This window comes from Rhea pennata, chromosome Z (genome assembly GCF_028389875.1).
Source record: "Rhea pennata isolate bPtePen1 chromosome Z, bPtePen1.pri, whole genome shotgun sequence".
In the NCBI taxonomy this organism is placed as follows: Eukaryota; Metazoa; Chordata; class Aves; order Rheiformes; family Rheidae; genus Rhea; species Rhea pennata.
The window spans coordinates 81,934,449-81,961,293 of NC_084702.1; the positions used below are offsets into that span (position 1 = coordinate 81,934,449).

General features: G+C 41.9%; 1 protein-coding gene across 7 annotated transcripts in view; it reads left to right on the forward strand.

Moving 5' to 3' along the window:
* NEDD4L (NEDD4 like E3 ubiquitin protein ligase) overlaps positions 1-26,845 on the forward strand; it is a 190,995-nt gene that overhangs the window by 127,854 nt on the left and 36,296 nt on the right. For 5 of the 7 annotated variants that reach the window (XM_062600393.1, XM_062600389.1, XM_062600391.1 and 2 more), the window contains 7 exons: positions 4,475-4,525; positions 11,940-12,001; positions 12,106-12,208; positions 13,073-13,239; positions 16,718-16,850; positions 18,073-18,249; positions 21,321-21,395. In XM_062600393.1, the coding sequence (XP_062456377.1) occupies positions 4,475-4,525; positions 11,940-12,001; positions 12,106-12,208; positions 13,073-13,239; positions 16,718-16,850; positions 18,073-18,249; positions 21,321-21,395 (768 nt within the window). Of the gene's footprint in view, positions 1-4,474; positions 4,526-6,952; positions 7,009-11,939; positions 12,002-12,105; positions 12,209-13,072; positions 13,240-16,717; positions 16,851-18,072; positions 18,250-21,320; positions 21,396-22,986; positions 23,047-26,845 lie in introns of those variants that run through there. The other 2 variants (XM_062600395.1, XM_062600394.1) reach the window with 2 other exon arrangements.

Sequence of the window (26,845 nt, forward strand, 5' to 3'; positions counted from 1 at the left end):
GTTGAGACAGCCCAGAGGGAAATGTGTGGAGTTGTCTCCTTGTCCCCACCATCATCATCTTTGTAGCAGAAATAGTATTCTTATGCTGTTATCATACAAAATATGAATTTTAATATTAAACTTAATGCCCTACTATGACAAATATGTAAACTTGGCCCTAGGGCAGCAGTATGCACTTCCTGGAATCCTGTGCATGGTGTGGTTATAAATAAGCAGCAGGTTATTTGGGAGTCGCTGGGGCTGATATCCTGTATCATAAGCAGTACAGGGGAGAAATTTTTTTCCCTGACAGACAGTTGATTTTTGATGAATGTGATGTATTTTATTTTGAAAATTTATATCTTAGAAGATTAATGAATGCCAAGTATGAATCTAGTGCAGTGCTTGGCTCGTGGAACAGATACATGTATGCTATTTAATTGCTGTATGCTTTATCTGTTGCCAAAATTTCATTCCTTTGGGAATGTTGTTTTCAATGGTCAGATGAAAGCAGCCTAAATCAAAAAGCTGGAATTCATCATGCTTCAGGAAGACTTCAGGACTGATTGATAAGCACAGGGTCGTAAGCAAGTCTGACCTTAAAACAAAAATTCATTTTAGAGGTAAATTGATTATCTGTGTATAGGAGTGTAGCATTAGAAACGTTATTATGCATTTGTATTCCATTAAACGTGTATTTAAAAACACAGGTGGCGCGGGAGACGCGCGGCGTTCCCGCTGCTCCGGGCCCCGGCGCGGGCAGCGCCCCGCGCGCCCTGCCGGGAGCTGCTGCGGAGCCGGGCGCCGTCGTCCCCGCGGGGCGGCCGCGCGCTGCTGCTCGGGCCGGCGCCGGGGCCCGGCGGCCCGGCGGCCCGGCGGGCGACGGCGGGCAGCGCGGTGCCGAGAGGCAGGAGCGGCTGCGCGCCCTGCCCGGCTCCGCTGCCCGCGCGCTTGTTTGCTGCCGTTTCGGGGATGCCCTCTGCTGCCTACCCTGCTGCTCATTTTTAATTTTCCCCTCTCTGCTAATTTTTCATGTTCCTTTTCCTTTGTCTGTCCTTGACAGTCAGTGTCCGTAAGCGGCCGGCCGGAAGAGCGCAGGGAGATCGTCTCCCTTGTGCATCGCTGTGCCGTTTGGGTGGTGGCGGCCTCTGCCTACGGTGACCTCCGAGCCCAGGGAGTGGTTGCTCACTGCTTGTTTTTTTCCATCTTCAGAGCATCATTGAGTATTGCCAGGATCAGATTAACGTGAACTTCTCGACAAAACCTCGAGGGGCGTTCTTTGTCCTGTCATCTTTGTGACTAAAAAATGTGGATTTTCAGTTAAGTCTACAGTCTTATATCCTATATAGGAGCATGGAAAGGAAATGCAGGATTGATCTGTGTGTGATTTTCCTAGGGTAGATGATGTAATTGTCAGCAAGTACAAATGTGAAGTAGCAACATTTTGAGACCTCAAAAATAGCCATGAGAAATGTCAGAAAAGAGATGATATGAAGCTGTGTTGATGTAGTAAACGGACATGATAGACCAAGGTGATCCCGTCCTGGTTCCAAAGGAGCGTGGTGTTCAGGTGGTGGGAGCATCTTTGGAGATGGCTTTCAGACCCTGAAGGAGAGTGTTCAACAAAGCAAGCAAGTTTTGGTTTTGTTTTGTTTTTTTTTCTCCTTTTAGTTGCTGGAAGCTTTCCTTGTTAGACCTTTTGTGGAGATCTAAGATACTTCAATTTGCTGCTACTAAAAATCTTTAATTTCTACATAGAAGTGTTTTGAGTTTCAGTTCTGTTATTGGGTCACCTTTTCTAAAGATTTTATTTAGGTTGATGTGATCAATACATCCTATTAAAGCAAATCAATCTGTTGGGAAGCTCTTTGAGCTTGCTGTACGTTACTGCAAATCCGAGCAGGGCTAACTACGTCGCGGAAGGGCAGGAGGTTCGGGTTTTTTCTGTAGTCTGCACATCAGTAGAGTTTGTGCATTCAAGTGGGCAGCTTGAAAACAAATCCACGGTAGTGCTTCACGACTGTAGAGCTCAAAGCTGTTGACAAAGGAAGATGGAAACTGTGAGAGACCCAGACTCAATAACTTACTGAGTTTGTTTAGCACTGGAGTGCTAGAAGTCAAAAGCAGCCCGAGGGGTGGTGTCCAGACCCTCTGTTTTAATTGGCCTGCCTGCTGGAAAAGAGTTGCCTATTTTCTGGATTGCACTTGGCATGGTATGTACCTTAGCTTTATTACAACTTGTTGATATTGCCTTTATTCAGATAGGACGTTTATGTAATTTTTCTGATTTTCTTTCAAAAGAAAAGATTTTCTTTTGAAAAGAAAAAAACAGATTTTTCTCTGATTTTTCTTTTCAAAATGCCAACATGTTTTGAAACAACGCTTTGCTGAAACTCCACATCCGAGACACTTGTATCAGTCATCTTGTTCTATGCAAAACCCTACTGGCATTTGAACGGACTTGATTTTTCCAGCTTACCATTGTAGATAGCGCGTGTTGCCTTTGACATATGCAAGGTAAATAGAAACAGTAGATTTCTGGTTTGAGTTTTGGAATTGGAATTGTTCTGTCGTCACTTTTATTGGAAACTGTTTATAATGGAACAGTAATGTGCAAGAGCTGTTCAAGAAGCGTGGTGTTGCATTTTATTGTCACATTTCAGGTGCTGGAAGTGTGGCTCATTTATTTTTTAATCACTTTTTAAAATAAAATAGAATTGACTTGAGAAAATACTTTGCCAAGAAATATTTTTAAAATATCTAATTGTGTTTTGTAAGCAGTTCAATCATAAAGCTAAATGCATGTATTTTTGAGGGTGATATGGCTATGAAAACTAGGAATGAGCTATTGCATTTCTAACATTGAGCTCACCAGCTAAGAGCTGGTTAGTTCTCCATGTTGCTGAGACCTCCATAAGGCACTTCCTTTTTGCTTGTAGTACTGTATTTTCAATGGGAATAAGTCTTTCATGCTGAACATGAAGTCATTTGTCTTGCAGTGTATTAAGACATGGGTAGGATTAGACGGTCCATTAGATTTAAAAAACACGTATCTACAGGAAATGGGCATTTATTGCTACTCTTTTTAATGAACGTTATTCATTTGTGTTTCATTAATATATTTTAAATGATTTTTTAACCTGTAAGTAACATTAAAATCTGCTATATTTCTGTAAGATGGCTTTCACATTGGCAATAAAAATCGTGAATGTCTTTCGTGGAGCCGCTGTGGCTAGAAGGTGTGTCCCTTGTGCTCTCTGCAGAAATCACGTCCGTGTTTCTAGGCAGCTGAAGCTGTTGGTCTCAACAACAGGAGCTTCTCAGCAAAGGAATTTCTCCCATTTAATTTCTTAATTCAGTGGTCGTCATCATTGACAGTTTATTGCAGATTTTGACCTCTTAGATAGTATTGGTCGCTGCTGAATCACTGATGTAAACAGCTAAAAACAGCCTTGGACTTTCACGTGTTTAATAGCATCGTTTTATCAGGCCAACGCAGAGCCGTATCACCTTCTCGGAAGGGTTTCCTGGTTCGTTCTTGCACGTAAGCTGTCAGCGTCGAGGGCAGACTGACTACCAGTGCGTGCTTAGGTGACTGTGTCTGCGCGCGTCCCCGGGGCTGCGGGCAGGGTTAAGTGTCTCTTTCTGGACTTTCCAACTGTGATCAAACAGGTGACGAAGAATGTGCTCATGTTTTGTTTCCTTTTATTTAAATAAATACAGTAAAGTAGTATTTATTATCTTTACATAGACAGAGCTTGCATAAGTGAATTTGGAGCCAGTGTGGGGCAGGCACATGCACGTGCCTTAGCCGAAGCGATGCGTGCGTGGCAGCAGCAAGGTCTGCGGGTGGGAGCTGCGGGAGCGCTCGGCGGGCGGGTGACGGGGGTGTCTAGCTGCAGCTCACGCAGGAAGCATCCAGAACCGCAGCAACGGCGTTCTTGCTTCTTCTTTTAAAATTTAATGCTTGTTTCTGCATAGTAAAGTGATCAAACAGTTTATTTTGGAGGAGTATATTTACAGTTCATGAAGCTCTGTATCGAGTGGTTGGCTGTTGGACTTCTTCCCACTCCTAAGAGGATCATCAGATTTGTATATGAAGTTTGGTTTGGTTTGGTTTGTTTGTTTAATAAAAGCTTGACATGAACATTTCAACTATATGATGAATGGTAATCTCACTTCACTTTTTTAATACCTGTAGAAACCATAATTCATGGAAGAGTAAATTTTTACTTGGTGCATTGAATTATGCAAAGGTTGTCAAAGGAAACATTAGGAGAAATACGTGCTCTGCTGAATGAAACAGATAAATTATTTGTTGCACATTGTTTGTGGTTATAAAGGGGTAGAAACCAGTTATTGCTAAAATAATGATCTGGAGCTATCATTGCTTCTTTGTGGCTGGATTTCTGTTTATTCTTTTTTTTGCTCCTGCTGATTTAAAGATGAACTTAGAGGTAAAATTACTCTTCTTTCTGCTCTTTTTGTTTAATAGACTAGAGACGACTTTCTGGGCCAAGTGGATGTGCCGCTTAGTCACCTTCCGGTAAGCAGTGCTTTTGTTGCAGTGTACTCATTTGGCATCACCAGATATGAAAAACTTCGGTGTTTTGCAGAATTAATTACATAAAGAGTGCAGTTAAATTTTCTTAAAGCAAGCATTCACGAGTTAGCATGGGAAGCTTGAAGAGAGGTGTTACAGACACAACGCCCCACCAGGCGCAGCAGTCTGGAGAAATTGTTCCCTTTTTAGAGGCAGTAATGCTCTGATATCTATTAAATTTCTCAGCATCCAGGATTTCATCCACTTCTCATCCTGATGCTTTCTTAAGATCCTCGTCTGGTCTGACCTAATTGATGGATGACGTGTGGCCCATGGCCTGGTCATTTCTCACCTCGCCATCTGTGCCTGTTGTCCTGCTCATCTCCTGGCTTCTTCCTTGTCTTGCTTTTCCCTTATGGTTGGAACAGTTGTGTTCTCCCTTAGCAGCACAAACTCCGTTTCTTCCGAAACTTTTGTTAGAAGGCATTGTTATATTTCATTTTTGGTCCTATTAATCTTTCTAATTACTTCTAATTAATTTATGTGCTATTAAGGCTATAGGATATTTCTTTTTCTGTCCAGGGAAGTGCTTAGTATGTTTTGATATTACTTCAAACCTCTAGCCAGTAGCCACAGACTGACATGTGAGAAACTGCTGAACCCTCAGAGAGCATCTTAAGAAGTTGCTGAAAACACTATCCTTCTAAAAATGTTCAAGAATTACTGCTTTTGATGATAACAAATTTGATTAAAATTAATTATTTTATTGATTACTGATTGGAAATATTATCCTAAGATCTCTGACATAATAATGTAAATAGTGTGATATTCCTGAGTGCCGTTGCACGTGCTGCAATCTTATACATTGATGTTAGACATTATTGATGATGATAATTGTGAAATCTATTGTATTATCAGAGCATACATTATAGTTTTTAGCATGCATGCATATTGCTTTTAACATCTGTTCTTTGTATAATTAGCTTATTTCTGTAAGAGGTATTAACCTGTAAGAGGTTTTCTGTGTGACAGCAAGGTAAGTATTTTGGAGTTTTTTCGACTTTCCCACTTTTAAACAGGTCAAATACATTGTATAAAGATGCAAAGAATGAGTCAGCTTACCAGCTTACAAGTTTTTTTTTTTTGTTTTGTTTTGTTTTTTGGTTTTTTTGGGGGGTTTTTTTGGTTTTTTTTTGGTTTTTTTTTTTTTTTTTTGCACATTATGCATGCTCGGAGGCTGCCGTCCCTGGGGCGCAGCTGGAGGAGCGTTTCCGTGAGCGGGGCGGACCCTGGCCATCCCTTTCCTCCCGCTGGCTGCAGGGGCGGCTGCTCGCGTGGTGGCCTGCATGTGGGAGCTCGGGGGGCTATAAATAGCTGGTTAGTTTGAGGTGGGTTATTTTTAACTCAGACTAGCTCCTCAGCCCGGTTTATCAAACAGCTGCACAAACCGCGGTCCTGGCATCGATGGAGAAGTGGCTCCAGGGCAGGAGACTGCTGAAACCACTGGTGATGCTGGTGGAGGAGCCCATGATAATTCTGGGGATGGTTCCTGGCAGGGGTCCTGCAGAGGTGCTCTCCTGCTGGATGCCAAGTTTGCTCAGGGATGCTGCAGATCCAGGGTCAGAGGGAACCTGCTGAGGGAGAAACCGCGGCGTGCAGATAAGCCTGAGCAAGCTTCAGGTTAGCCACTCCACTTCAGCAAATCCAGGGAAAATCAGAATGCTGCAGTAGCTTGGTGAGGTTTTAGCTATACATGGTTTCTTTGCCAGCAATGAGAAGTCTAATAGTTAATAGTTAAAAATAATTGAGCTGGTATGATGTTGGACAGAGTCCAATCATTTTCTTGTCAACAGTTAAACATTTGGGAGAGGGGTTAGGGACTTTTTGTTTATTTCTTTTTGTTGCTTAAAAATGGAGGGATTCTAAGTATAGACTTGCTTGATGAAGGATATAGAGAAGGCAGAGCAACTGAATACCTTCTTTGCTTCAGTTTTTACGGCTAAGGCCAGCCTGCAGGTATCCCAGACCCTGAAGACAAGAGAGAAAGTCTGGAGAAAGGAAGACTTTCCCTTAATCAAGGAGGATCTGGTAAAAGATCGTTTAAGCAAGCTGGAAACCCACAAATCTTGGGCACTTATGGGATGCACCCACAAGCACCAAATGCACCCACAAGCACCAAGGAGCTGGTGGATGTTACTGTTAGGCCACACTCCATCTTGGAAAAGTCACAAACAGGAGAGGTGCCTGAGGACTGGAAGAAAGCCGGTATCACTCCAGTATTCAAAAAGGGCAAGGAAGACCTAGGAAACTACAGGCCAGTCAGCCTCACCTCCATCCCTGGAAAGGTGATGGAACAGCTCATCCTATATGTCATCTTCAAGCTTATGGAGGAAAAGAAGGTGATCAGGAGCAGTCAGCAGGGATTCACCAAGGGGAAATCAGGCTGAACCAACTTGGTAGCCTTCTATGAAGGGATGACTGGCTGGGTAGGTGAAGAGAGAGCAGTAGACATTGTGTCCCTTGACTTCAGCAAGGCTTTCAACACTCTCTCCCATAACATCCTCCTACATAAGCTCAGGAGGTGTGGGTTAGACAAGTGAACAGGGAGGTGGATTGAGAACTGGCTGAAAGGCAGAGCTCGAGGGCGTCATCAGTGGTGCAGAGTCCAGCTGGAGGCCTGTGGCTAGTGGAGTCCCCCAGGGCTCGGTACTGGGTCAGTCTTGTTCACCTTCTTCCTCAGTGACCTGGATGAGGGGACGGAGTGCCTCCTCAGCAAGTTTACCGATGATCCCAAGCTGGGAGGAGGGGCTGACACACCGGAGGGCTGTGCTGCCATTCAGAGAGAGCTGGCCAGGCTGGAGGGCTGGGCAGAGAGGAACCTCCTGAGGTTCAACAAGGGCAAGTGCAGGGTCCTGCACCTAGGGAGAAATAACCCCAGGCACCAGGACAAGCTGGGGGCTGCCCTGCTGGAGAGCAGCTCTGCAGAGAAGGACCTGGGAGTGCTGGTGGACCATGAGCCAGCAATGTGCCCTTGTGGCCAGGAAGGCCAATGGTGTCCTGGGGTGCCTTAGGAAGAGTGTTGCCAGCAGGTGGAGGGAGGTGATCCTGCCCCTCTCCTCAGCCCTGGTGAGGCCTCATCTGGAGCACTGTGTCCAGTTCTGGGCTGCCCAGTCCAAGAGAGACATGGAGCTAGTGGAGAGAGTCCAGCGCAGGGCTGCGAGGATGATCAGAGGGCTGGAGCACCTGCCCTGTGAGGAACGGCTGCGAGAGCTGGGCCTCTTCCGCCTGGGGAAGGGAAGGCTGAGGGGGGATCTGATCAATGTGGACAAGCACCTGAAGGGAGGGTGTCAAGGGGACGGGGACAAACTCTTTTCAGTTGTCCCGTGTGACAGGACAAGAGGCAATGGGCAAAAACTGAAGCACAGGCAGTTCTGCCTGAGCGTGAGGGGGAATTTCTTCCCTGTGAGAGTGACGGAGCCCTGGCCCAGGTTGCCCAGAGAGGTGGTGGAGTCTCCTTCTCTGGAGATATTCGGAAGCCATCTGGACTTGGTCCTGTCTACCATGCTCTAGGTGACCGTGCTTGAGCAGGAGGATTGAACTAGATGATCTCCAGAGGTCCCTGCCAACCTCAACTATTCTGTACTTTTTATTTTATTTTTTATTTTGTATTTATTTATTGTATTTTTTATTTTATTTTATTTTGTAGTTCTATGAAACTCTAGCTGCCTTTTGATTTCCTTCTGGCACCCAGGGTTCTGCACAGCCACAGCAAGCAAAATTCTGGCCTCAATAAGTGGAATTTCCATTTACGCCCTAAGCAAGGGTGGAGGTGCCCTCCTGTTATTGTGGGAGTGCAGAACCGACCTGGCTCTGGCTCTCTGGAAACAGCATCTTGAAACTCCGTCTTCAGGGTTTCCTAGATCCCCCTTTTCATATACTCTGCTCACAGAAGGATGCTCGTCGTTCAGGGACTAGTGAATAGTGTCTGAACGTAGTCCTAGTGCGATAACGTCAGTGATTTTCAGCTAGTGTATTCTTAGAAAGGCAGAATGATGATGGGTATTTCGCGAGGAATTATTTTACCCCGAGCCTGCTCTCAAGGAAAGCGCAGCAGTGGCACGGAGAGGGTCCGCGTGCCCTTCCGGCTGGGTGAGGTTTGGACACAACCTCAGTCTGTGCCCTCAGCTGATAAAGCTCTGCCCATTGCCTGGAAAACTGACTTAATTCGGAGTTTGGTGTGTGTCTGTAGGGTCCTGAGCTGCAAAGCACTCCGTCAGAACAGTTCACAAAAAGAGATAAAAGTGAGTAATTCGCTTTATAGATAAATTTACTTCAGTTTCAGTATTTCAGTATTATTATATGATCTTTCAGTTGTTTTCATTTATTATCTAGAAAATTCCGAGATGAGCTTTGCAGAGAACGTTTGTGCCCAAAAAAAGTTCCTTTTGTCTTTTTGTACGCATATTATACTGCTACTCTGTGCTTCAAAGCTGAATTGAATCGCTGAAGAAAGCATTTAAATTTGAAAGTCATGAGACACAAAGAGTGTGAAACACAGCAATTGTTTTTCATTTCTTTACAAAAAGCAAAAAATACATTTTCATAAAGTTTTCTATTTGATCTATATCAGTTGTTTTACACTTGGCATAAGTATTCTGTGGGTTTTTATTAAATAATATTTATGTAATATGTATTATTATATTTATAATTTTATATTACTAGCATTTGAACAGAGTTTTTGTTTCAGTTAATGTTTAGTAAGTGTACAGATTGATCTTATTCATGGCATGTGTGAGGTTGGAAGGGTTTTTTGTCTTTGGATGTGTGAACTTGTAATTGCGGAAGGTACAAAAGTTTACATCAAGATAGAAGAGTAAGTTTTAGCAGGAATTTTTTTTTTCCCTGAATTTGTCCTCTTGCTACTGGTGGACGTTACTGTTACTGGTGACGTACTGGTGGACGTTACTGGTGGACGTAGGGGGTGGGGTGGCTGTGTAAATGCTCCCACACCGGGCTTGCTTGGATGTGGGTGTTGCGGCTGATCTCGCGTCCCAGCACTGTTGTTACTGTTGGCTTACAAATTGCAGCGTATAGTGGAGGGATCAGAAATGCATCCGGTTGGCAAAACCTGTGTATGGCACAGGATGATTTATCGACATGTGTGTATATGTCTGTTTATACGCATGTGTCCGTACATATACATTGTCTCTCAAAATAGCACGTTCGTAATAGTATAAAAAACTCCAGTTTTAAGCTGTACGTGTACTGCAAACATTGTGCTATAAAGTGCAAAGCCGTGAGAGACCCCTTAGTGCACATGCAGTTTGCAGGCTCGGGGTGTTTAAGTTCCGTTTTAGGAAACACGACATTTTAAACCACAAAGCAGTGGCGGGAGCTGAGGTAGGGCTATGGCATGTCACACGCTTCGTGCGAGTCGTTTGGGGGATTTAGCAGCTTTCTGTTTCTCTCCACGTTCTGTAGGAAGGCGGCTGCTCTGCTCCCCTCTGACTGGGGCTTAGCTGAACACGGTCGTGCACGTCGCCTTTGAGCTCATATTTAAATAACAGAATGTTGAAAATACGTTTTCAGATCATTTCGCAGCTTCCTACAGTCTTTACGTAGAAAATCCGAAATTGTAAAATTTCCTGGTGCAGCCATTTTGCTGCCATTGGAAAATAAATCGCTTTGTGCTGCAACGATCAGATTTTGCAGTCCAGAGCTCTCCATCTCCATCCACTGAGACGCGCGAGAAAGGGGGAGGGATTCCCGGGCAAAACCCTTTCTCAGTCTCCCTATGCACAGGCAATTTCTTCAGCTCCAGAAGCCAGTTTTTTCTCCCGAATTCCCCCGAGGCCGCTTGCGACGTGCTCCCTGCCGCTGCGGCGCACCGTGCCGGCGGGCGCGGGGCCGGTGGTGTGCTCCCGCCCGCGCCGGCCACGAGCTCGGGAGCGCGCGCCGGTCTGATGCTCCGGGAAAGATCTTATATAATGGCTTTATTTGTGGTCTAACATGGACTTTGCTCATTCATCCTTTCAGTGCATTAATAAAAGAATGTATTTATAAATAAATGTTTGCTTTCCCACTCCAGCTCCGCTGCTGATGCTTGGCAGAATCCTACTTCTGTCTAACACAGCTTTGCTGCCTACAAAATTTGGTTTAAATAATTTACTTTGTCTACATTACTTACATATTGTAGCACTAAAAACGTTTCGTAACCACATATACTTTAAAGTACCACTGATATGCTTGAAATCAGCTATTTCTCTGGAAAAACGGGAAGTCTCTCATAGAGATAAAGTGGAAATTTAATGCAGGAAATGCCTTGCAGGAAGAGAGTTCGTTCAGTGGGAGGGAAGTCTGTGTGGTGTTTGATACAAAACTGATGTAACTAGGATTCTTTTTTAAATTCTTGTTTAGTGTCGTTGTTTGAAATGCAAAAGACAAGGATGTTTTAAGTGAATCATAACCTGGGAGGTGGATTATTCTGCGTTCAGACGGGTTTCGCTAGGGAACTGGTCCCAGCAAGTGCTCCTGTTCCTACAGGCAGGGCTGCGAAGCCGTTTACACGGTCACTGTAATTTTTTGGCAGGTGGGAACAACAACCCTGAGAAGAACCTGCTCCCCTTGTGTTCGTTTTGGGGTGGGTTGGGCTGGCCCGAGGCCCCGGCAGTGCCGCAGCCCGCGGGGTGACGGGCGCGCTGCAGTGCTCCCGCGCTGTCAGCCCCGCCGTGCAGTCGTAACCCCCCCAAGAGCAAATAGGCATATGAATTTCTGATTTTCTTGTTTACCTTTTCTTTTATAAATCTTTAATTTTGTACCTAGAATGTCACTGATCACAGCAATGGAGAATATAACTTACTTTGATAAATGAAAGCTGAAGTTTTCACATAACAGACAGTTTTCAGGAATTTAAGGCTTTATGAATCTTGTAATTAAATGGATATAGAAATTGTCATCTGCTGGCCTGTTAACATTACTTACCAGCATCGTAAAGGATTTGAGTCTTCACAGTTTTTGAAAGTCTCAGCTGCTTTGAAAGAAAAGATCAGAGGCAGCTGAAGTGTATTTTGTTTAATCTCTTCCTAATGCACTGAGAAAATACTGCTTTGGTGCTGGTGCACCCTTTCCAGCACTGCTGCTGGGTGACTGGAGAAGGTTGGGAAGGGTTTGTTCAGTGGCACCTTTTCCTGCACGGTGAGTCTTGGTGGGCACCGCGAGCCGTGGGAGTTGGTTCAGCCCGCGGTTGGTGTCTGCGGTGACAGGCAGCGGACTCTGCCGCTAGCGTTTGCTCGTGGTGACTCTGCTGGTTGAACGTGTCCGGTGGCAGCTCCGCTGCAGCGCTGCCGTGAGCGTTCTCTGCACACCTGTGAACGTGCGGGCCAGCCGTTTAATCTGCCCTTGTCTTAACTGCTTACAGACTGAAGACCCAACCATGGAGAGGCCGTACACATTTAAGGATTTCCTTCTCAGACCAAGAAGGTGAGGGGGAAGGGCTTTTCATGTAAGAACATCTCTTATGCTAAGGTTTATTATTTGCAACTGTTAAAAGGCTGTTGAATGAAATGTATCTCCTTGCTTTCTAGCCACAAATCTCGTGTAAAGGGTTTCTTGCGGCTGAAGATGGCTTATATGCCCAAAAATGGTGGCCAAGAGGAAGAAAATAACGATCAAAGGGAGGAATCTGAGGTAAGGCACTTAATCAAGAGTTCACTAGTTGTCTTGACTTCTTTGCATCATTGTTGTACACATGGAGACATTAAAGATTCAAATGTAACTGTAGAAAAGTAGTACATGAAAGATAAAAACTGGTAGAAGCTTTGGTATAAGCTTATTCTTCCCTTTTTTTCTTTTCTTTTTTTTTTAATGTAAACTCTTGTTTTCAAATGTTTTAACTGCCACAGTGAATTCCAAAGTCTACCTGAGTCGGTTACAGGTTTTTCCATTCTGTGAAAATTCTCAAGGCCTTGTAAGTCATGCCAAGTGGATAGAAGAATGCAGTCATTTATGTCTAATATGAGAGTTTTTTTCTTAGCTTTCTAAGAAAAGGTATGGCTATGTTTGATCTGTGTGCCTGTTTGTTGGCCTGCCTTTTTTTTTTTCATGCATATTTTTAATTGCTGTCAATAACTTTCAGACCTTTTGGCCAACTTCAGCTAAATTTGACAGAAGGACTATATAGAAGTGGCAAAGAGGATAAGTTCCTATATGTTTAGGAAAATAGCAGCTGCAAAAGAGAAGTGCAAAGCAAATGATTATCCTCCAGGAGGAAAAGGCTGCGTTGGGAATTCCCTGTTACTGATTGTTTCCATCTAGTTTCAAGGGAATCTGCACCTAAATAAGGTTAGGCATCACTGTTGTAAGAAACTGATGGGATTTTAGGCTTTTTGTTGTTGAAATGAGGCACACTGTGTGACAGTGGGCTTTCTGCTGTTTCTGTATGAATGCTTCATTTTAGGAAATCTTCAGAAACCGTACTTCCACACTAATACAAGTAGCAATGATGTAACTTCTCAAACTTTAAAATCTTTTTTTCTTTTTCCCATTTCTAAGCATGGATGGGATGTGGTTGATTCCAATGACTCTGCATCTCAGCGCCAGGAGGAGTTACCACCTCCTCCACTGCCTCCTGGCTGGGAAGAAAAGGTGGACAACCTGGGACGGACTTACTATGTCAATCATAACAACAGGACTACTCAGTGGCATCGACCAAGTTTAATGTGAGTGTCAGTGTAATGCAGTACACTACCTTAGTGAGGGTGTGCAGAATTATCAATAAGGGTAGTGATTTTTTTTCAGACAAGCATCACTGTTTTGAATTTACAAATTCAAGGTGTATTGACACATGAATCATGGGCTCACTAACTGGAGGAGAGACTAGAAGTAGTATAGTTAAGTATTATAAATTAAAAATAAAACTTACTCATTAATTCCACTTAAATACAAAATGTAAAAACCCTCACACGCAGTCCATCCCAAATCTACTGAGGTCAACAGGCATCTTTCATGATGCTGGGGTTGGACCCATGGAGGTGACCTCATCTTGTTGATGAGGGTCTTCTAAATGTTGCCAGATGATCTCGGCTTTTTCTGATGTTATTAAACGTTTGGTAGTATTGGAACAGTAAGAAAATCCTTATTAAATATATAGGTGACTTGCAAATCCTACTTTAGGCACTGCACATTAATAGGCTTCTCCTGGCTTTGGAGCAAGACTGTTAACTTACTCCATAGAATGCTCCGGTTGAAGAGTTTTGCATATATTATGTGAAACAAGATTTATGGCCCCTTTTATTGAACATTGTTGATTGCTTGGAAAAATAACAGGAAGCTGAAATGCTTTAATTTTTTCTATTTGTTTAAACTCTTCTCTGACAGTTTGGCTTTATGAAAACAAAGACTGATTTTAATTCTGCCTTAACCTTCCTTACAAAGGTCATATTTATGAAAACAGTAAATATGCTTCGTAGTCACCACAAGCAGGAGCCTCACTCCTGCATCCCCTTTCGATATTTATCTGACACCGCACCTGCAGTTCTTGATTGCAGTATGAGTTGCGTGAGCACCTGGAGACACGCTTTGGCACCCCTGCAGGTCAGGGAATTCTGGGGGGCAATTTTTGGAGGAACGCCTGAAACGAGCAGTTCTGATTTCCACTGGGCATCTTTTCTTGTTGTAGATAACAGTAGATAATTTGTAGTAGCTGTATTGAAAGATCATTCACCTCGGAAGCAAGGTGGTGTCTTGGTACAAACCTCAGGAAGAATACCAGAATGAAGGAGAGCTCCTGTAGAGCTCCATTAATAAGAAACTTATACATAATGTTTTGTTGTGACACAGTACTTACTTAATGACCTAAGGAAAATCTTAGAGGAAGAAAGATTGATTAAATTGTTTTTCTCTCTATTAATAATACTTAACTAATAGTTATCAACTAGTTCTTAACACTTCAGACATTTTTCTCACTTCAGTTGGAGTACGCCAGAGCAAGGAAAGACTTCAGTCTTTTTAGGATTCTGACAGAGCTTTATTTTGAACCATCTATGTCAGCAGTTACAATAAACCATTAGCAGCTATGCTAAACATTGGGGTAATAGTGAAATCATAAATGGGTCAAAGAGTTACTTGGCTGCTGAAAAGATAAACATGTGGTGGTGGGCTGTTTGACTCTGGCAGCCTGATATGCCCTTTTTAATATAAAATTGTACCTGGGAATGATGGGATGTTAATTTGACAAATGTTGTGCCTATCTGTGTCTCTTGAGAGAATTTTGAAGAGTATAGTGTGAACTCTATTTATAGATGCAGTAGTTAGACCTTGAACAATATTACATTAACAACATACCTTAGAGTACTGGGAGACGCATGTGGAATTTTTCAGTAAGTATTTAAAAGGAGTTGCATTACATTACATACACATTGCTTTCCTCTGTAAGGATTGTTGAAAAGATGAGAAAAAATGTCAGGTCGGTTAGCTTTAATTAAGTTAAACTCAATAACTTTGGGGAGATAGTGTTTACTCTTAGGTATAGGTATCTGGTGTGGAGTAGAGAGTGTGGTGTAGACTGCGTTACTTAGGTAAGCTGGCTGTGCTGATCTTCATTATACCTTTGTTATGAGTAGATTTATATAGTGTAGATATAATGGAGAAAATTAAGAGTTGTGCTGAAATCATGTTGTTTATTTTCTTGTCTGTTCATAATCAGTTACATTACACAAACCTGTTCTGTCTGGTTTTAAGGCACTGTTTGTTCCTTTTCTCTGATTTGCTTATCTTAGAACTTAATTATTACATTTTGTTCTGTAGGTTTTGAACTATTAAAAAAAAATGATATAATGAGCTATTTACTAAATGATGCATGTCTTGTCAAATAAACTTCAACTTATTAGCATGATGATTGGTAAACGTAAAAAACTGTATATAAAATAGTGAGTTTTTATAAATTATTTGATGTAGCACTCCCTTGTAATCTGATGATTCTGAAGAATACGTAGTACGTGGATTGAGAAATGTCTGACTGACAGATCTCAGAAAGTAATCATCGCTGGGCAGCATCATCGGATGGGTGTGTAAAGTGAAGGCCTCGGGGCTGCTAAGCTAGGATTCCCAAGAGGTTAATATCCTGGGTGATTTGAAAACAAATACATGATTGCTACTGGTAGACTCTATGTGTGACCTCAAGCTTGGCACATAGTGAGGTTATGGTGTTCTCAAGCAAATTAAATGACTTCCTTGTCTTTTGTTGTCTTGAAATCAAGATGGGAAGCCTCTCCAGAAATCTTCAGGATGAAGCTGTCTAGCTTTTACTTTCTATGAATTTTTGAAACAAGCAAGAAAGGGAATGTCTTGTGAGGTTGCTAATAAGATACATATCCTCTCCCTTTGAGGCTGGTAACTCGGTTACTATATTGGTCATCAAAAAAACGACATTGCCTGCTTTACAGTCCCTGTCTGCAGCAGATGCACGTGTCCTGCAGAACGATTGTGCTGAGAAATTCTTCCTGAACGTAATCGTCTGTCAAGGCTGCAGTGCCTCGTCCTGAGGGATTCGGATACAGTACTGCCTTCTGATGGTGTCTCCTCCTGTAGGAGGAGGACTGTAGTGGAGAAAGACATAGAGTTAGCTGTGCACGTTGGGAAGGGCCACCAGCTGAGAACTCGCCGTTAAGGGAACTGGGGTAGCTTCTCTTCCAGCCATTGCTGGTATGAGCTGAGCTAGTGGTTTCAGCAGGGTTGGGTCTTTTGTAACGGTTACCTATACCACAGCAGCCAGCACCTGCTTCGGCCATGCAAAAAGGAAAGTAATGGTTGACCCAAAGGTAGAAGCAAAAGTAAAATCCCCTTGTCTGGAATGATTCTGGTCATCATAGGAAGTGATCAGTAGTGGTGGGTTGGAGTGTTGGAGCGTGGACTTCCAGCTCTGCTCTGCCAGCTTTGCTGTATAGAGAGTGTTAGTTTCCTGTATCGGCACGGCTTCCTTGAGTTTTGTGAAGTTTTTATTTACTTTGGACTAAAGGACTAAATGACTAAACTGTCTCCTGTAAATGAAGCCTGACATATGCAAGAATAATGCATTTTGTGTTATAATCAAAAGGAGGCTAGATTTTGAAAACAGTGGACAAAGTAAGTGTTTTAATTTGACATTCGTTATTTTCTTTTTCTTTCTTCCTTCACATCTTTCACTTCCCCCCTACACAGTGATGTGGGCTCTGATTCGGATAACAACATCAGACAGATCAACCAAGAAGCAGCCCATAGACGGTTTCGCTCCCGGAGGCACATCAGTGAGGATTTGGAACCAGAACCGATGGAGAGCGGAGACATTCCTGAAGTATGTCAAGGTCTTAATCTGAAGAGTCAAACTAAATGCCAGGCTGATGTGGTTCTCATTTGTAAGCTAATTACTATAAGTGAATAGTTATGTTTTTAAACAACTTTTGTGGCAATTGCCTGAGTAAGACACCGTGACAGAATAAAAATTCTGGACAGAGCCATACTTTTCAAGTTCGCATGCATTTATGGGCGACTGGCTTATAATTCCAAGCATTGCTTGTTCCGTACAGTTTGATGGAAACACTTCCAATATTCTGCTTTGAATAACAGTGGAAAAAGTTCCAAGAGTAGGGAAAATGAGGAACTGGAAGCAGGAGGGGTTTGTAATAATACAAGCTAATATAACCTCATGATTGGAACTGCCATTTATTTCAATTTCTTTGGTGTCTTGAAAAAGACACAGAAGTGGAAAAAGAAGGGATTTTTTTCTTTTTTAAAGAATTCTGAGATATTACTTCTCAGTATGTTTATATAATTTACAATTAGACAAAACAAGTGAAGTTTAGTGGATATTTGTTGGGTTAAGTGAGCTTTTTGTTCAAAACTCCAATTGCATTCTTATTTGAGGAATATTTTATTTTACTAAGCACAGACAAAATTCTTTGTGAAAGTTATCTTTGATCTACTAAATGTTATTCAGAGCAAAGAATGGATTGCTGAGACTTATTGCACTCATTGGCTATTAATAATTCATTTGTAAATATTTATGAATACTTTCCATTATACATTTTATTCTGAATTCAAATAACATGGTTTTTTATTTTTTAGTGATGTAGTGCAGAATTTGTCACATTTTGAGCACAATTTTGAATAGAATATATCTAATGACAGCTCTTTTTTACTTAACATTTCATCTGCATCATTTTGTGTGTTGGATTGTAAAGCATTGTTTAATGTCTCCACTATGAAGACCATTTTGAAGACAGCATGAAAACTCTTTTTTCCCTATGACTGCTTCCTGCTGAGTAGAGTGCTTGTTTTTGTGTTTTAGGGATTGTTTTATTTCATTTAATACTAATCACATTAGCAGACCTGAAAGCAGCATTGAAGGTGCATGCCTGTTTCATTATTTCACTTGATAACAAGCCCATCTGATGCTTTTTATAACAGAAATAAGTCAAACACCAATATTTGATGCAGTGAGGTAGTCATCTGGAGGCATACTGAAAAGAGAGATTCAGTCTTCTTAAATGCAAAAAAGCTTTTTTCTCTTTTGCCAGCCTTGGGAAACCATTTCAGAGGAGGCGAGTGCAAGTGGAGATTCCTTAAGCTTGTCCCTGCCGCCACCTCCTGCATCCCCAGTGTCCCGAACCAGTCCTCAAGAGCTGTCTGAGGAGCTGAACAGAAGACTTCAGGTCACTCCTGATTCCAATGGGGAACAACTCAGTTCTTTGATTGTACGTGACGTGCTCTGCTTTCTGCATAATCTTCTGTTACTATAATCTTTTTGTTAGTTTGATACAATCTGAATCATTCATATGGACAGTGGCCTTAGGAAAACCTAAGCACACTAGTTAAACGTGTCTTCAAAAATGCATCTGAATTTTAACATAGAACAAACTGCCTTAAAGAATAATTAAACTTCCTCAGTTCTGGTTTAACATTTTCTTCTGTATGAATTTAACTTCAGAGCTCTGCTCCGGTTATACCTATAGCAAAACAAGATATATCATGCAATGCTAGAGAGTGTCAACCTATGACTTTTGCAAAGGAAAGAGGAAAAAGTGCTAATGCTGATCTTTTTCCGAAAAGAACCTATGCTATGTGATACAATGTCTTTAAATGATTTGAATGTCATCTAGAGGCTAGTTCAGCAAATTATAGCGCTGATGGCTAACCGTCTGCGTAAGAGGCATTTGTGCTTTTGTAGATAACTACAGATTTCTGTAGGCCTTCACTTGGAGGGCAAGAGGCTAATCAAATAGGATCAATGGCTAGATCAGGACTTACATTGTTTTACATTGAGAATAAAAGATAAATGGTATATCTACAAAATTATCTTAATTAAAATAATTCAATAGTTATATTCCTATACAAACTAGCTGCTTTATGAACCATTAAGTGATAACATATCAGTGCAATAAAGATTACAATCAGACCAAACTTGCAAAGTAAGAAACTGCCGAAGTCAATGCCAAAGCATTTAAAATCCCTGTTACTATACATTTTCCAGAGTAGTAAAGGTTTGGGATACTGCAAATAAAGAGAAAAAAACACATAATGAAATTACTATGAAGCGCCATACCCATACACCCAAAAGACTGAGCGTGTCAGCAGTGTTTAGCCCCAGCTCATCTGCCAGATGACTCCGATCTCTGAACTGTGCTTCCCTGAACCTGGTTGCTATGAAGACTCATTAGCTTGATCCAGCACTTAAATCCGAGCTGGTTCCATGTGAATGAACAGTGCTTGCTTTGGGTTAATAAATCTTTCTAATTCAGAGGCTGGCCAGCACAGTCTAAAAACTTCATTTGGACTGAGCCATGTAGGTAGGAAAGGTTTGGCAGTAGTAGCTGAACACAGGCTGATTCCATGTGCTCAGGTGTGTCTACTTGACATTTCCCCTTGATCCAAGCTCCAAAAGGCTTGATAGATTAGCGCCATGAATTTGCATGGATGAAGCTTGGATCCAGAGTTTTTCCCAAACCCAGCCAATGCTAGACCGGTTTTGTATGAAGCTAGCTCAGATGTTCTGAGCTGAAACTAGAAACACTTAGAGTTGCATTTCCCCAACAGTGTGCCTGTGTTAATATATCCAGACTGACCTTTGATGGTTTTGCGCAGAGACAGCTTCAATGTCATCCATGTGTAGTTAATTTATGACATAGCTAAATTGCCAACAGATAGTTGAGAGGTGATTGTATGTGCATGAAAATATTATTTTATTACTCTCATATATCTATGTAATGCCAGAATACACTTTAGACTGCTGCGCACTGCATTTGTCAGACAAATCGTGTCATATTAATCTTTAGCATAATACAGAAGCAATATGTAATCTTCAGCCATCTGATCTTTCAGTAGTATATGCTTTTAAGACTGATGATACTTTTGAATAAGAGCTGGTGGTTCTTGTATACCTCTTAAATTGCCTTCTTCATGATGTTGCTTCTCTTTCAGTGGTGTGTATGAGCGCCTGTGTGAGTTGTTATAAATGGGCTGAGTCATTTGCTTATTTATTAGAGCATTCTTATTCATACCGTTAATATCTAGGAACAAGTAATACCAATTACTCGTTGATTAAAAGTTACATATCAGTTATGCAAAATAGTATGTTTAAGAATGAACCGGGGCCTGTTGCTATACCCGGAACTTGCAACCTGAGTCAAACCACACAAAAAGCAATGGAGTAGAGTATGCAGAAATCAAGTATATGTCAGCTAAATTTATCATACTTCAGTGCATGTAATTCACATGTTATCTCTAATGTAACACCATAGTCCCAAGTAAACCTTCCGTCACCCTCACAATTCCTATCCAAGAGAAAACAAAAAGAAATCAACCCCCATTTCAATTTCTTCATCAATAACTGATTTAGCAGCAGTGTAAATAGCGTCAGAGGAAGTTTACAGTTTACCCAAGGTCACCTTCCCACAGAAGTTCCTGTGGTCTCCGATATTCCATAGTGACTGCCTGGTAGTTCTGAGGTTATCTGAGATCTTATTTAATTATGGGGCCTTCTGAAGGTGCCTGCTTATCTGAAACGAGGGTTTGGTATGTGAAATACGGCAAATGCAGCTAGTGAGAAGGCTGTTCTTGAGAGGCTGAGTTGTTGATGCAAGCAAGAGAGAAGGCAGTTTCAAGGAAAAGGCTTTTTAAATGCTGGGTGTTTTTTTTTTCCTCTCCATTTTATGGGATTTCTCCTGAGGGTAACAAAAAATGATTGTTCAGGCCATGCTTAATGCCTTCCAGATATCTTGTGAAACATATGGGGATATTTCAGAATTACATAATCATAGAGTCACAGAATTGTTGGCATTAGAAGGGATCTCTGGAGATAATCTGATCCAACCCCTGTTTCAGCAGGATCAACCAGAGCAGGTTGCCCAGGACCATGTCCAGGTGGGTTTGAATATCTCCAGGACTGGAGACACCAAAACTTCTCCAGGCAGCTTGTTCCACTGTCCAGCCGCCTTCACCTAGAATGGCTTATCTTCTTTCCTTAGATTAGGTCAATAAAACATTGTAAATTGGCTATTGAAGATGGGTAAATGATGTGTTTGCAAGTAGTCTCCTTCTCTCAGTTAATCTGAAACGTGGCCACACAGAAACAGTCCAAGGTGGAACGCTGGGAATTTACTTTTTCAGTTGCTTGCCAGTTTCTGCAGAATATTAAGACTAAAAAAAGGCCAGAAAAAATACAAATTTTTAAAGGATTTGGATTAAATGGGAGAAAAGTAAAATTACTGAAGAAAGTCCGTACATGTTTTGTGTCAGTGTAACTTAAAGACATCTTTGTTTTTTTCAGCAAAGAGATCCTTCTTCAAGACTGAGATCTTGCAGTGTAACGGATACAGTTGCTGAACAGTCTCAGTTATCCTTGGTAAACCAAAGCTAATTTTTATTTCTTGTTTTTGTTTGAATATTTTCTGGTTCTGAATGACGTATTTCCCTTTTGCTACGAATTCAGATCTAGATCAGTTACTAGTATGGACATCTGACTATTCCAGATAGTTAGATGTACCAAATTAATATCATTATGATTGGCAAGTAAAATGGTGAAATCTGTAAGACAGAAAAAAATTTTAGACTGTGATCAAAGTCACACTGTTTAACTTTAGTTATTTAACACCAAAAATGTGTTTACCCGACTGCTGATACAAATCAGTGGAGCGAGAAGCCTTCCGAGGGGGGTTCAGAGCAGCAGCCCCGTGGTGGTTTGGGTTAGGGTGCTGCAGCTGTTGCAGGAGAGTGCAGCAACCCCGCTCACGCTCGGAGTGTAGCAGCCGCAGGGCTTTCCTATCACATAGATTCTTGTGTTGCTAAATTGATTTTTTTTGAATATATGAGCCTATATATTGCATATGAAACCACAAATGAAAAAGATTATGCAAATTTGCTGTGGAAATATTGAGTAAGTAGTACATACTAGTAAGTTCATTACTAAGGCTGATGTCTCTGCTCCGTTTGCTTTCTGCTGTTACTGGGCAGGCATTTACAACAACCATACTGCTTTTCTCTTTGATTGTGTTGATTTTTTATGCACTTTAGAAGTTGCTTAGTGTATCTAGATTTGCTGCTTTGCAGATACAGGTAATAGCTGTTGTTTAAAGTAGTGCTTCTGAAGTATTCTTCATCTCTGCTTTCTTTTCTGGGTAAGAAATACTGTGGTTTCCAGCACGATTACTCCTAAACTTTCTTCTCTCTAGTAGAAGTTGGCTTTGATTGCAGCCTGTTCCAGGGGTCTTCTCCTTCTTTATTTAAAATTGGCTTGTGGACTCTAGGTTTCTTTAACTGATGTAATCAGATTGAGCTTGATTTTAATGTGTTTTTCAGTTTATTCTTGTAGAAACTTAATTTCATTAGCAGATGTTCAAAACAGCAGAATTGAAAGCATTTCTCTAAAATTAGGATGTTACCTGATCTGACCAATTTTTAATCTTTACTGAACTAATTATACTATACATTCTAGCAACTGAACTCATGCTTTCTTTCTATATAAAGTGCTATTCTTGACTTTGTTAATCCCCACTGAAAATTTTGAAATACTATTTGAAATTCTCTTTTTTCTGACTTTCTCTTTGTACTCATTGATGACCAGAATTTATCCATATTTGTTTATCGTCGGGAACATGCAAAATTTCTTCGTGCCTCAAAAAAACACTTAATTGTGTTACACATTGAGTGTATGTTCTTAATATTATCATTAGCAATAGCAAACATATAGAATTGGATACTAGAACTCTTGAAATTAGTTCCGACAGTGTTTTGTGTGTGAAATTCTGACTGGGTCATCAGTGATTGATTTCTTCATTTTTTTGCTATTATTTTTGCATTAATATTATTTCAGCCTAACTGCTCTCCATTAATAAGCTTGAGAGTGTCTATAATTCTTTATTCCTAAAGATATGAGAGTAATCTGTGACCTTCATCACTAAATATACTTATCTGTAACATTAATTATCATTTAACAGCAGAGTGGTCCATCTAGGAGAGCTCGTTCTTCAACTGTCACAGGTGGTGAGGACCCAATGGTAATAACATTCTTTATCAACCACTATCTGTAAATAAAATGCGGGTTGGCTTTAGATCTTGTAGAGCAATGGACATTTTTTCACAAAGCAGCAATATGTTGAATGAGATACAACCACTGAATCAATAGTTATATTTACATAGCTTTTTACGTTTTGAATTTTTTCAGGTAATAAATACTGCAGTTTTACTCTAATACTAACCCATTTTAGTGATGCAGATATGCCACTCAATTTTAACAAAGTATACACTAACGGAATACCACAAACTTCTAAAAATGCCTAATGGCATTAACTTCTAGAATGCCTAATTCTTTAAAATCCAATATTGAATGAATCAGGGAGACGCTTTAAATCAATACACATGTAGCTGTGTTTTTAACTTCTGTGTTCTTCTGCTTTCCGTTAATTAATCCATTTTAATTCTTCAAGTAGATTTTAATTTGAGAATTGTGGGAATACAGTAATGTATCACATTGGTCTTAATGGTCCTATTAACTGCCAGTTTTCATTTTCCAGTAGTTGTTCAAAAGTCCAAGGCTGAATTCTTACTCTGAACATCAGTCAGAATTCTTCAGGTGCTTTACAGAAAGTGTAATACAAAGAAAGCAGTTTTAATTTATATTGGACTCCATCAAAAACATCCATACTTTTTTAGCCTGATGAAAAGTCAATCTGAAGAAAGTTATTTCAAATAAATCATTTTTCCCATAACTGTATTAATTAGCTTTTATGAATATTTGCAGTCCTAGATAATTTCTGTCAGGGAAACAAATCCAATTTAAACTTGGCATGTTTCATATTTGTGTGTGGTAACGTCAGATCTTAATGTGGGTGTTGATGCATCATTCTGTAGTACTGTATATATTTACTATTTTTTGAATTTCAGAGTCAGAGGAACATACCTTAATTCTGTTCTTGCAGATAGGAAGTATTTTAGCGTCCCTGCAAAACCCGCTTGATGTATCGGTCGTTACCTAAAGCGTGTGCTCTGTTGAGCTGTAATGTAAAGCAGGTCTTCTGCTGGCAGGTGGTTCTGTTTTACGCTTCTAGGAAAAACTGATGTTTTCTGGTAGCGGCTGAGCTCAGGATTGCCGGTCCTAGCAGGACGCCCTCCGCCCTCCGCCGCACGTGCGCGTGGACCCGGAGGGAGCTCCCCCGAGGGCCGGGGCCCGCGGGGCGCTGGCGCGTAGGCACGCAGAGGCGTCCCCGCGCCCTGCGCCTCGGCCATTCGGCGCCCGCAGACGGGTGACCTGCCCGCCGGGCGCCGGCGGACCCTCCCGGACGGCCCGCCGTACAGCTGGGCGGAGGACACATCCGCTACCGCGTCCCGGCGTCCCGGCATCCCCGCTCCCGTCACGTCTCTTCCAATCCTGTTGGATTTTGCTTTGTCCTGCTCCGTAATAGTTACGGTTTTTCCTGCCGTTCGTCTGGGGCAGTTGCTAAAGAGGTTCGGTGGTGGGTGTCAGGAGCAGGTAGTGCTCCCACGTTTCCGGGCCCTTTGCACTGGTGCCTGGTGCGCGGACAGCAGGTGCTGCGGCAGCCTTCGGCCCCGCAGCTTCCCCGGGGCGCTCGCTGCGGGTGCGCTCGCCCACCGTGAGTGTGAAGGAGAAAGGCGACCGGTAACTGAATTTACTTTGGCGGGGTGGTAGTGCATTTTGCTTGTGTTTCTGCATCCTCACAGCACCCACTTAGTCTAAGCTGACCATTACACCATCATACCGTGAAGAGAACCTGTATTATCGCAACCAGATGCTTGCTGCTTTTAATTGCAGATCCCTAAGTTGCCCAAGGCTTTTCTTCACTCCGTGCTGTAGACGACGCTAATAGCCACTGAATGCCGCGGGCGCCTAGGACTGTGTAGCAGTTGTACGTTGGGAATCCCTGTCTGCCCAGGCTGTCAGATACATTAATTATCTAACCGTAACCCAAACGTGGTCTGTGGACCATGTTCAGGGCACTTACCGTGGCTTTCCTGACCGTAGCTTGGAAACCATCAGCGCAGTGCTGGAGGAGTCGGGCTGCCTGCGTGCTCCGTGGGGCAAGCAGGAGAGGAGCCGACTCTTCCCAGCGATTGACTGTTCAGGAAGGGAATGAGGTCTCAGGATCTGTTTCAGTGGATGTTGCTTGCTTTCTTCAGCTGTCTTCCTCTGTTTTCTGCTTCCCAGAGTCAACTTTCTGACCTGTTCGTTCTCTTTTCCGATTTCCTTTCTTGATTATCTAGGCAGTTTTCCAGCTCACTGTGTTAGCTATGCTCTTCCATTAAAAACAACAACAACAACAACAACAAACAAATATACCGACTTAAGCAACAGTCTGGGAAGAGATCTTAAAAATACGAAGCGTGAACAAAGATTACAGTATATTCATTTGTTGGAGCAAAGAATGCGCAGTGTAGAAAAAGAATATATACTGAATTTCAGCAGGAGCCTTCAGCGGCCCAGAGAGAGACACCAAATCCTGCTGGGCGATGTGTTCCCATCTTTGATCTCTGGGATAGCAGTTTTCCACTGCTGTCGTGCACACGAACTGTTTTTCAGCAGAACGACTGCCCGCGACCAGTCGCAGCAGCTAGGGGCACGGGAGGAGTGAGGCGCCCGGTGGCCCGGGGCTGGGGCTCCGTGGGGCCGAACGGCCGGCAGACCGGGGCGTCGGGGCGCTGCGGGGAGCCTCAGCTGGGGCTTAAAGCCTCCCGGGGTCCCGCGACTGCGCAGGGACTGAAAGTGAGCACGGTGCGTACGGTACCGAAAGAAAATACGTTTTTACTAAGACGCGGACTAACACTCTGGAATCTAAGCATAGTGAAGGGAAAAAACCTTTTAAAGCATTAGTGAATAGATTGCTGGTACTGAGCCGTGAACTGGAACCGTACTTAGCCATCTGTTGCAGAGATCAGCTTGGCATCCTCCCTGTTCATCCTATCTAGAGACTGCTGAAAGTGCCTACGGGTTCTTCTTAACTGTCAGCTGTAATGCAGTTGCTAAAGGTTTTTTTCTAATCTAGCAAAGTAATGTTTTACTTCAATGAATATAAATATGATACAGCTAAAAATCTACTTGTAATCTTTCTCATATGACTTCAAATTTCAGTCCTTTTAAGCATTATTACTTTTCTTTTTTCTGTTTTGTGGCAACAAAACTTAGTGGTTTCTAGTGCATCAAACTGTCTGAATAAGTACATCTTGATAATTCCACTTAATTACAGTTTTTAGTTCACCACTTCTGGCAGATATTTCTTAAATAGTACTCCCACATATAATTTGATGGGGACTACTTCATGTTTAAAATAAATATTAAAAGTACACAGGCATGAAATAGAAATAAATGATGTATCAAGCTCTCCAGCACACTGTATTTGTTTTCAAGTATCATGTATTGGAGATACCCATGACAGATAAGAGCAAGAGGAAAAACATATCCTGAATTACCCTGTAAACTCAGGTTTAAAAATTCTCTCCAGGCTATTTTTCTTCAAGAGGCTGTGCTGTTTATTTTCCACTATTTCTCTTTTCATTTATATGTCCCAGAAATAAACAATACCACTTGGTTTAAGCATTGAAAATTTTCCCTACGGGAAGCATGCAAGATCATCTCTTGTAACGTAATTATAGCGTTAAATTCTGGCATAACTTTGGTAATGACAGTTAGTCTGTTTCCCCCCGTATCCTGCATAGTTTTGTTAGGACAATATATTTGTTCTGCAGCTTTTTAATAAGAACAACTACAGCATATTTTGACTTTAAACTTTGGACTCAAGTTTAGTGTGTCTCTTGTGTCTTCGGGACATCTAACCTTGAGCGTAT